The sequence below is a fragment of the Octopus bimaculoides genome, chromosome 1, assembly GCF_001194135.2.
Source record: "Octopus bimaculoides isolate UCB-OBI-ISO-001 chromosome 1, ASM119413v2, whole genome shotgun sequence".
In the NCBI taxonomy this organism is placed as follows: Eukaryota; Metazoa; Mollusca; class Cephalopoda; order Octopoda; family Octopodidae; genus Octopus; species Octopus bimaculoides.
This window is the reverse complement of record NC_068981.1, coordinates 33,219,285-33,231,805: the sequence shown is the minus strand read 5'-3', so window position 1 is coordinate 33,231,805 and position 12,521 is coordinate 33,219,285. Positions and strand designations below refer to the sequence as shown.

The 12,521-nt window shown below is 35.3% G+C and overlaps 2 protein-coding genes across 5 annotated transcripts in view; one reads left to right on the top strand and one right to left on the bottom strand.

Annotated features, from left to right (window-relative positions):
- Window positions 1-12,521, top strand: part of LOC106878029 (solute carrier family 66 member 2) — a 250,218-nt gene that overhangs the window by 199,281 nt on the left and 38,416 nt on the right. The gene's annotated exons all lie outside the window — the stretch shown is intronic.
- Window positions 1-12,521, bottom strand: part of LOC106878028 (nose resistant to fluoxetine protein 6) — a 74,045-nt gene that overhangs the window by 49,647 nt on the left and 11,877 nt on the right. For both annotated transcript variants that reach the window (XM_052965956.1, XM_052965949.1), the window contains one exon: window positions 10,036-10,229. In XM_052965956.1, the coding sequence (XP_052821916.1) occupies window positions 10,036-10,229 (194 nt within the window). The remainder of the gene's footprint in view (window positions 1-10,035; window positions 10,230-12,521) is intronic.

Below are 12,521 nucleotides of genomic sequence, written 5' to 3'. Positions count from 1 at the left end.
ATATGCACCATTTTTCTTTATTTTGGGGTACAAAACTCATAAATGTGCAATACACTCTTATCTAAGAAGTGTGAATAACTTGTTTTTCTTGTTGTACAAAACAATATACTTGTATCTTAGATGTAGCATCTGATATATATTTAGTCATATATATGACCGACAAACAAAAGAAAACAAACTAAAAGCAAACATATAAATACACACACACACACATTATTAGAAAGTTATATAATACGATAAATGACAGGTGATAAGTTAACCTATTAATGGTCAATGTTCCATTTTGGGGATAAAGATTTTAAATCTAATATAAATAAGACTTTATACTCTTTTATGTCTCTTTTGTTATATACTTCATATTTACAGTATTCTTCAAGTATACAACTAAAATATACAATATAACAGAAGAAATATAATCAAAGTGCCTTTGGTAGTTAAGAAAATGTGAAAAACTTATAAATATTCATAACTGAATTATGGCTTTTAATGGGTTAAGGAACCTAGAAGTAAGAAAAATATAGTATCCTTCGAGTCAAGCTTTTGTTTTAGCTATCTGATATAATCTTTTGCCGCTGCTCTTTTCCTATTATTTTCAGGTTTGTTTTTCACTTATTACATCCAAATCAGCCTTTTAGCTTTTATTGCTTTATTTACTAAATTATTGCATCACTTAAGTCACTTTCCATTTGTTGGAACCTTGCACCAACTACATATCTGGTCTGTGGTTCATTGTAGGTCATCTTAATAATTTGTTACATCTTCCTTCACCAAATAGTTTGTATTTTTTTGAGTCTGTTAATCTCTTATCCTCTCCCTATTGTTGGGGAGATACAAGTTCTGTATTTTCACAGTCTTCTTTCCAGACTTTCTAAATGTTTTGGAGATGAGTAATAACTGGTTTCTAAGTTACAAAGAGAGAGTACAACTTGGACTACATTTCCATCATCATCATCATCATCATTTCAAGTCCTTTTATCATGCTGGATGGTTTGACAGGAGCTGGTAAACTTGGGAGCTGCATCAGGCTCTAATTGTCTGTTTTAGCATGATTTCTATGGCTGGATGCCCTTCCAGATGCCAACTACTTTACAGGATGCTTTTACATGGCCCCAGCATGGATGTTTTTTATGCGGTACCCAACAAAATAAAACATGTGCAGATGCAGTATGACAACCAAACATAATCTCAAAATATCAAAGACCTAAACTGAAATCTGGCCATTTTAAAATAAACAAACATTAGAAATGGAAAAGGCACATCCTAAAATTATAACACAAGAATTCAATTTCTCTAACAAACTAGATCTCTTGAAAACTACAAGGAACAATCCTATAGCATTAATCATTAGAATCCTAGAAAGAATATAAATAGGGGATAGGAAATCCAAATTAAAACTTCATACAGGAATGATCAGAGTAGTATTTACTTTGAACAAAATACCAATGTTTACTATAAAACATGGGATCATCATCATCATCATCATCATTTAATGTCCGCTTTCCATGCTAGCATGGGTTGGACAATTTCACTGAGGACTGGTGAAACCAGATGGCTACACCAGGCTCCAATCTGATTTGGCAGAGTTTCTACAGCTGGATGCCCTTTCTAATGCCAACCACTCTGAGAGTGTAGTGGGTGCTTTTACGTGCCACCGGCACGAAGGCCAGTCAAGCGGTACTGCCAACAGCCATTCTCAAAATGGTGTATTTTACCTGCCATCTGCGCAGGAGCCAGTCCAGCGGCACTGGCAATGATCTCTCTTGAATGTCTTTTCACGTGCCACTGGCACAAGTGCCAGGAAAGTGACGCTGGTAACAATCATGCTCAAATGGTGCTATTTACGTGCCACTGGCACATAAGCCAGACAGCTTAAATTTGATAAATGTACTCAAAATAGAAGAACAATATTGAATATTAAAGATGAACAAAACAACGCATGTTTCTTAGATTGAACCCAGAAGTACTAGAACTCAAGATGGCCACTGAACAGGAGAAACCAAGTATCATTAATCTATTTAAGAAAATATTAAACAATGTACAGGTGAACACATTGAGTAAGGGGATGAAATTTACACACACACACACACATACATATATGCATATGTGTGTGTGGGTGAGTGATGTGTATATCTGTGTATCAGGCACATGCAATCTATAATTACTCAGGGTAAGCAGTTCGTAACCTTAATGTAGTAAAACACACAAAAGTAAGTGAAACACAGGCTCGCGACTGAGTTGTAGACAGATTTACATCTACCTTTATAGCATGTAAAGAAAGCATTGTTGTAGGAATGTATGCAGCACGTGTACTACAGTAGTATTATGCATAGCTTAGATACTGAGATTGAAAAGCAGAGATGAATTATGCCTACCTAATATGCAAAAAAATAAAATATTTTGCATTTTATGCATAATAATCAGACTAACCTTCATAGTTTTATTGAATTAGGTGCATATTTTACCTCAAAAGCTAAATGTTGCTATTGATCAATTTTATTCAAGGTAGGCACTGCCTACCTTGCCTACCTAGATGGCGTTCCTGCTGTGTATGTATGTATGTGTGTATATATATTATAAATTTCATATTGGTTGGACATAAGCGTTCCCCTAACAGCTTATTCAATCAAAGGCTGGTTGAATAAGTCGCTATGTGAAACATTTAAGTCTAGTCAACATGAATCTTATTATAAATCTGATTCCACTTTCAGTTTTGAGTTACATATTACCTTACATGAGAACACCGAAGGGTTTGAAACAGGAAGGACATCCACCTGTAGAAAAATCTATCTCAACATATTCTGTCTGGTTCACATAAACATAGGAAAGTAGACATTAAAATTACAATGATACACATACACTGACACACATGCACACTGACACATGCACACTGTCACACACACTGACGCACACACACACACGCTTACATACACATACACATGTGTATGTGTGTCTGCTGTTTTTTAATTTGTAAATTAAATTAGATTGCATGAATAAACTAATTTTGTTGAATTGGCCTTTTGGTCTGTTGGTTTTGGGTTTGTTAGTATTTGAGAGTAATACTTATCATCATATATCATTTTCATTATCTTTCTACATATCTTTCTCCTCCTCTTCTTCATTATCATTTTAAAACTGCAAAGTGTTTTCAGGTGTGTGTGTGTGTGTGTGTGTGTGTGTGTGTGTGTGTGTGTGTGTAGTATGAAGTTCAACAAGTAACACTTGATCATTTAAGATAGTAAGGAAATTATTAAAATAATACTGCAAAAAAGCCTTTAGAAATACAGCTATCCTGGGTTTCCTGGCTGAAATATTAATTTATTTTGCTATTTGTCAAGCTGGTATAAACAAGAAAGTTTAGTAACTGCGTTCGAAATAACTGAGGTTTGATTTTGCACGTACATTTAGAAAAAGACCAGAGAGCAATCTAGAGGTGAAATATAAGCAGTGTTTTACAATCTACAGGAAATATAAGCAATGTTTTACAAGAATAAAAGATTACATAAACCAACACTAGAATGGGTTATGGTGCGTTTGGTGGATAATCCTTAATTACTGTTATGATGTATTTTGTAAAATATGGACATGAAAAAAATCTCACTCCTGGTATTTATACAGTCACTGGAGGTTCTTAAGTCTTTTGAAAGATAGTTTGTTGAGCAAGCATATGGAACATCTTTTTGGTTTGTTAATATAAAGTTTGGTCATAGAAAGGATCCTATATTTAATGTCGTAGTTGACATTTTCATCCTGAAGCCTGCAGACTAATGTTGAATGGGTTGTTGCAGGTATTTTAATGGGGGTGTCTAAAGGAAGAAGAATGTTTGTTGTGTCTGGATTTAAATTTTCCTTTCGTGGACCCTATACGATGTCTGATTTTTGTCCAGCCATTGTCATAGTTTGTCAATACCTGTACTTTATGACTTTAACATTTAGATCAGCAAGAAGTGGCATGGATCTGAGCATGTCATTAGGCCATATTGGATCAAATAAAGGGATCAATGAAAATGGGGAACGTCTGATACTGTTCTGCAACATAAACAGCTTCTATATCAGCTTCCCTATTCTGTGCATAAAATGATCCCTAAGAAAACATAGTGATTGTCTGATGGGGACACCAAAGGTAAAATAGATTGTTTGTATCAATGCTCATTGGAAGACCATCTTATAAGATTCCCAAATCTGACTGAGGCTCTGATGTTAGATTAGAACATCACCTGGGGAAAATAACATTGAAACCTTGACCAAAATGGCAGAAAAAGATCCAAGAATTTGACATAGAGGAGTTGAATGACATCACAACAGGTCACAACCAGTTACAGCTGAAGAACAGATTTCAGCCACTGTCAGACCTTAAGAGTGTTGAAGAACAGTGGACTATGTTCAGAATAGCAGTAACAAAAGGTTCTGAATGTACTATCAGCTACAGAAGATCATGAAAGGAACATGGGGTAGGGGAAGGTTTGGATTATAGAATTTAACTAATGAATGTAGGACTGAAGAATAAAAGATATTGTCAAAAATGACACGAAAACACTGTACTGCATTGTCAGGGAGCTAATAGGTCCCAAAAATAACAAATGTGTACCAGTCAAGAAAAAAATTGGCAAACTCCTGCAAACAGGGAAAGAACAAATTTAGCAGATGGTGGGAGAACTTTCAAACTTTCAAGAAACCTTGAACCAGTCAGATCCTGTCATACTCTTAGGTCAGCTTAGAAGAACCAGTTGAGTTCTTATTAAGAACTGGTGTGCTCGCAGAAGAGGAAATAAAATAAGCACTTGGGAAACTGAAAAGCAACAAAGCTGCTGGATACTGCAATATTTCAACTGAATTCTTAAAGCAGAAAAATGTAAGTAATAACAGCATTAAAAAATCTGCTCAAAAGATACTGGCAACAGCAGTAAATTCTTGTATGTTTTAGTGCAGTGCTACTCAAAGTGGTGGTCCATGGACCGATGCCAGTTTGTGAGCCATCAGCTGCCAGTACGTGGCAAGTTTTCAGAAAAAAAAAGAAACAATAGCATAATTTCACCTTATGCATTGCAGTAAACAACTTATCAGCTTATGTAATATTGTATTATTTGTTTACAAATATAAGATTAAAAAAATGTCAACTTTTATTATATTCATTATATATATTACAGAGATGTACTTGCATAGCAAGTGACTTTATCTGAGATCATGTGCTGAAACAAAAACAATTGCAGCATAGAAGGTGTTTATAAGCCATTTATAAACACACAAAAACCATTAGATTTACAACAAGTTTAATTTGTCAAAATATTTTTGTTGCTTTGAAACTGCAACCTGTTCACTGACATGGTATAGATTAATATTACTAAGAAATATCACCAGTCCCTGGAACATTGGTAAAAAAAAACTACTAGTATGCCACATTAGATAGTTTGAGAAGTATTGTTCTAGTAGACTGTAAAAAATAGTGAAGAGTTGCTCTGAAGCAGGAGAGTTTTGTGCATAGTGTTCTGAACAGGATTTGACTGGACACTGATGCAACACTGCTAGAAGAACAAGAAGGAGTTTATTCCAAGCATTCTTGTATGAAGCAAATCATCATGCTGAAAAACATCATAGAACAATCGTCCCAGTCAGTCAACTGCTAAATCATTATGGAATATTTCTCAAATGAGCAGTATTCTCAACATCATCAAGAATCTCGGTTGATGAGTCAGAACAGACAATGGTCCATACTGACAACTTTAGCATTGTTACTGACAACAGTCAAGGGTGCACCCTCTTGCTCCTTCTTTTTCTGCTTCAAAAAGAAAGGAACCAGTTGGAGGGGGACTGTGGTGGAAGCAAATGGAAAGCTTTTGTGACCTGGAATTTGTTGATGGCATTGCATTTCTAGCAGGAACAAGAAGTGGGCTCTCAGAACTAACTTCCAAGGACAAAATAAGTAGGAAAGATTGAGCTCAGAAATAGTTACAGAAAGATTAAGGTGAGACTGATTAATGCCACAACCCAACACTCAGTCGTACATATATATTGGGTCATCCCATAAATATTGCGATTTTTTTATACTTCTTTTATTTTTCAAAATTAAGATAAACAAAATTCTTTTTAAATCTAAAATATACTCTCCTTCATATTCTACAATGTTCTTCCATCTATCTGGTAGACTTGCAAGGCCCATATTCCAAAATCCATTTGTCTGTGACAAAATATACTCCTCCAGTACTGTTCTGACCTTGTCTACAGAATTCATATTTTTTCCATCCAAATGATTTTGAAGACTGCAGAATAAATGATAACCAGATGGGGCAATGTCCAGCAAATATGGTGGGTGGGGCATCATTTCCCATTCAAACTGCTCCAGCCTTTGGAATGTCATCCTTGCTTCATGTGACTGAGCATTATCCTGATGGAAGAACACCTTTTGTCTTGAAACCAAAGATGGTTGTTTTGCTTCTAGCACTGACTTGGATGACTGGTTCAATGACCAAATCCAAGCTTCTCTGCTAGTTCTTCAACAGTTATGATATGATTTTGTTCCACCAGTGTTTGCAGGACGTCCTCATCAAACTCTACAAGTCTTCCACGATGAGGATCATCTTCTAGGCTGTAGTTTCTGGCTCAGAATTTCTGGAACCACTGTTGACACTGGCTCACGCTTATTGTCCGATCCCCGTATACTGCATTAATATTCCTTGCACTTTCCATTGTGTTGTTGCCTTTATTGAACTCATAAAGCAAAATATGCTCAATATGCTCCTTTGTCACTTCCATTATAGCTTTGAAAAAATAACTGTTAAAATCAAACTGCACTCTTCAAAACTTGCACTAAGAATAAGGACAAAGCAAAATTACTACCTGCTTTTATAGCAAGTTGATACAGGTAGTTTATCCCGTCCCCTTCCAACTTTTAGTTCATGCTATTGAAAAAACTGCATTATTTATGGAATGACCCAATACATCATCATCATCATCATTTTAGTGTCTACTTTCCATGCTTATATGGGCCAGACAGAGCTTATTGAAGCATCCTGTTGCTAATACTCAGCTGTTTCAGAGGTGAGAACACCTTGGAAACAGGCAAGGTAATATTTCTCCATACCCAGACTTATTTCCACAGAATATTGGAAATTAATGACACTGCTTGTTATAACTATCATGCGATGTCAAGACAAGGAAACATAAGCATACACTTTCAAGTGTTGGGCCTCATGGAGGCGAAGTGGCTGAGTTCCTTTGGAACGTTGGGCCTCACAGAGACAGGGTGCCTGAGTTCCTTTCAAGTGTTGGGCCTCACAGTGGCAGAGTGGCCAAGTTCCTTTCGAGTGTTGGGCCTTTGGCATTGTATCATGCTTGAGAAGAAGACGCATCAAGGCGAGCAAAATCGCAGTTGTGGCAGATACCGGTGTCATGTAAAAGCACCCATTACACTCTCAGAGTGGTTGGCATTAGGAAGGGCATCCAGTCGTAGGAAACCATGCCAAATCAGACTGGAGCCTAGTGCAGCCTTCCAGTGTGCCAGTCCAGTCAAACCATCCAACCCATGCCAGCATGGACAATGGACATTAAATGATGATGATGATGACACCTCACCACACACACACACACACACACACACACATACATATATATATACAACGAGCTTTTTTCAGTTTCCTTCTATCAAATCTAACAAGGCTTAGGCCAACCCAGGGCCATATTAAGAGATACTCACCCAAAATACCATCCAGTGAAACTGAACCTAGAGCTATGTTAAATTCACAGTCATGATGCCAAGGTACTTGACTGGCACTCCATAGGTTATGACAACAGGTGTTCCAGTTGATCCAAACAACTGAGCAGCCTGCTTGTAAAATCTAGGAAGGGCATCCAGCTGTAGAAACTCTGCCAAATCAGACTGGAGCCTGGTGTTGCCATCCGGTTTCACCAGTCCTCAGTCAAATCGTCCAACCCATGCTAGCATGGAAAGCGGACGTTAAACGATGATGATGATGATGATGAAGTGGCTGAGCACTCAACAGACATGCCTATCCTTAATGTAGTTCTCAGGGAGGCTCAACATGACACAGAATGTGACAAGACTTACCCTTTGAATTACAGATACGACTCATTTTTACCAGCTGAGTGAACTGGAGTAATGTGAAATAAAATGTCTTACTCAAGGATACAACATGCTGCTGGGAATGGAACTCACAATGTTGTTATTGTGAGCTGAATACTCTAACTGCTTGGCCACATGCCTTCATGTCAGGATACTTGTTTGTGACATCAATATGAAAATCAGCAGAAAATGACATTGAACTGATTGTTGAATCAAATAAAGGAAGCAGTGAAAATTGAAGAATGCTTGATATTGTTCTGTAATATAAGCAACTTTTTTGTCAGCTACATCTATTTCCTACACAAAACAATCTATAAATAGACATGGTGATCATCTGATGGGAACACCTACTATGAAACTAAAGTTGTTAGCGTTAATGCTCATTGGAAGCATTGGTGTTCAAACCTGTTAAGGAACCAATGTAGGAGCAGATCACCATCTTGTGAAAGCTACATTGAAACTTCAACTAAAGAAGCAGATGCTCATTCCCATCTGGATATATAATTAAACTAAGATTTGTCAAATTAACCTTTTGATCGATGTTGACTCTACTTAAGTAGAGTACATATCACTTATGATTTCATTTATCTCTCTCTCATAATTTGTATATGTTTTTCATATTATCTTAATTAAAAAACAACAGCAATCATCATCATCATCATGTTAATATTATTATTTGACTTGACTCATGTTTGGTCTTATTCCTGATAGAATTTATATGGGTAGCAGGTTACTACTTGTAACCTTAGATAACCACAAGATTTCAGTAATTGTTCAAGTACTTAAAACCCTTCTGATAATCTTTTATTATTATTATTATTATTGTTGTTGTTTTTATTATTATTATTATTATTGTTGTTGTTTTTATTATTATTATTATTATTATTATTGTTGTTGTTTTTATTATTATTATTATTATTATTATTATTGTTGTTTTTATTATTATTATTATTATTATTATTGTTTTTATTATTATTATTGTTGTTTTTATTATTATTATTATTATTATTATTGTTTTCATTATTATTATTATCGTTATTGTTTTTATTATTATTATTATCGTTATTGTTTTTATTATTATTATTATTATTATTATCGTTATTGTTTTTATTATTATTATTATTATTATTATTATTATTATTATTGTTATTGTTTTTATTATTATTATTATTATTATTAAGGCACTGAGCTGGCAGAATTGTTAGCACGTCTAGTTTCCTCATTGACCACCAGATAAGGGATCAGGGGAAGCATTATTCTATAGTAATGCCCTTATATAAATATAAATATATTCTAGGGATGATGATGGATTTTTCCCTTACGAGTTTTTTCACACTAGCTACTTGATAAAATTCTTGTAAAAGATTTTTATCCTATTATTGAATTAATTAAATATATAACCGGAACATATTCAGTGCTGAATTTTATTCCGGTATAGACATGTGTACCGAAGTGCAATTCAAAAATCGTGCCATCCACCGCCATTGGCCATGCTTGAATGATGCTTTTTACATGCTACCAGCCCAGTAAATGTAGATGTAAAGAAAAAAAAATAGAAAGGATGATGATGATTCAATCCTTCCAGTTGTTACAGTAAATACCATAGACAGCACCAGCATGACCGCATCCACTTGGCTGAAACACATAAATAAAAATATAGAAAAGCAAATAATATAATAAAGATTCATTAACCTTTTAGCATTCAGATTTCTTAATCAAATGTGATGCTTTTACATTCACATTGTTTTGAATTCACCACGCATTATCTTGTAGCTTAGAGATTTCAATGATGTGATTGTATATTTTTAGAATGACATTGCAGGGTAGGTGTGAGAAGCTGGATCTGGCCAGTCTGAGCATAAAACAAGTAGAATATTTGGGTTGGATGTGGCCGGTTTGTATGCTAAAGGGTTAATGAAAATTAGTTAACCATAAATTATTTTAACTTGATGACCACATACCATTTCATTCATGGTTGCAAGCGCTTTAATTGGAAAGATGACTTGGCAGTATTTTGGTTTGAAAGGCTGATACATAAATTCTGTTGAGTTTGCAGGAATAGTTACAGTTGCAGAGTTACATTCATCAAAAGAACCAGGAAATGTGAAGTCTCCTTCAAGAATCCCACTTGCTGGCTTCCCATAAGAATCAAGCACTGTAAAAGAAAAATGTCAAAATGTAAAAATCTTTTACAATTATCTTGAAAATATTTCTAGATGAAAAAGCAATGAATAAATTACAGATAACAGGGTGATATAGCAAATGCATTGAAGCATTTAATTTGATCTCTTTTTGTCCTAAGTTCAAATCCCACCGTAATCAAAATAGCTAGTCATTCCCTTGGAATAAATAACAAAATGCTAATAAAATATTAGGTGCATTCTGATTTTTAGAATAGGTGTAACATGTTCTTAACTTTGTAAGAGTCATCTAAAAGGGTTGCCTTCAGGAAACGCAATCAGTCATAAAACATTATCAAATCTCTCTCTCACTTCCAGCTAAATCATACTTTTTTTTTCATAATTTTCTCTTATTTCCAGTACTCATTCTTCCACCACCCTTTCTACCTCTAATTATCCATTCTTCCCCATTTTGCTGTTCATAATGTTTCTATTCAACCTCTTTACTAGCAATCGTCATGAAGCACAAAAATGATGATGATGACAATGGTACAAGGATAAATTCAATAACTGTAACCATCCTTGACAAAGTGATCTTGTGTTTAATCAAGGGTAATCAATATTTGTGTCAAACAAATGATAAGTGCTACATTACAGAATTAAGCTACTGCAATGATCATGCTTTGGTTCTTAAAGTAATTTCACTTCATTTATCTATCCATCCATTCATTCAACTATTCATCTATCCATCTTCATATCCCATTATTCCTGTGAATGTCATCAGAGCAGTGTCCTTTGATAAGTCATTCAGAGTCTCTCAGAAGCAATGATTAACAAATGTTCCAACACGATTCTCAACTGGAACCAACCAAGGCTATGAATATTATCCAACCATCTCACTTGTGATTTTCCCCTAGGTCTCCTACCAGTTGGCCTCATTCATAAAAATCTGTCCTGTGATTCTTTCCTCAGACAACCTGTAGTACCAGAGCTGTAAACTTTCAATGGGAGAAATACCTCAACCAGGAGCAACTCTCTGATCTCTAATCTCTGAGCTAAATTGGATTCCTCACTCTAATGAGTAAGGAATCCAATTTGGCTCTTGATACTCATGATCATACCCTTTTGATCACTATGATCTATGATTGCAAATACAAGTGACCAAAATGGAGTTCCTCCGAAGAAACCTTACTTCACTTATATCTATAATAACAGTTCTGTGAGGCCTCATATATATGACACTTATACAAGGTGGGTCAAAAGTCACACTACCATTTAATACATACTTATACTTTAAATGATGGTGCAACTTTTGGCCTACCCTGTTTGTGAAAAACTACATACATTTATTCTCTGAAATGTTAATACTGTGTAAAAAAAACTTGAAAGATTACAACTTACTCCAAATATTCTTCATTCTCAATCATAATTCTAAATCACATGTACAAAAATCAATATTTTAGCAAAGGTAAAAGCTAACAATATCATTTCCTGAAATGTTAATATTCTTGAGAAAGGCATAAATGTCACAATCTCCTATTCTCTTTACCTCTGGTATAAACCTGGGGGTCTTTCTGATTATTATCAATTTTCATTAAAAAAAAAGCAAGAAAAATCCCTTAAAATTAGTCAAGCTCTGATTGTAGACAGTTTCATGATAAAAGTACTCTAGCTATCTAGCTATGATCATCCTGTCCAGCCATGTATCTCCTCTAGACTATTTGTCTATCATACTTAAGCCTTTAAAACCTGGCATAAAGCCATCTCTCCTTCTCTTAAATACACTCCCACTCGATTGAGGGAGATTTTTCCTTTGTTTTGCAGCTTATTTGGTGACCTTACTAGTGCTGGTGTCATGTAAAAAGTACTCAGTACACACAGTAAAGTGTGTGGGTGTTAGGAAGGATCCAGCCATAGAAACCATACCAAAGCTGGGATTCGGGCCTGATGCAGCTCTGCAGCTTGTTGAATCATGTCATGTCAAACTGCCCAACCTAAACCAGCATGAAAAATGGATATTAAATGATAATGATGATGATTATATCCAGAACTTACTTTTCTAAAATGTTCTTTTTAAGAAGTTGTAAACTATGAGACCTTAAGTTTTAATAGGTGCAGAAGTGGCTATGTGGTAAGTAGCTTGCTTACCAACCACATGGTTCTGGGTAAAGTCCCACTGCATGGCACCTTGAGCAAGTGTCTTCTATTATAGCCTCGGGCCGACCAAAGCCTTGTGAGTGGATTTGGTAGACTGAAACTGAAAGAAGCCCATCATATATATGTATATATGTGTGTGTGTGTGTGTGTGTGTGTGTGTGTGTGTGTGT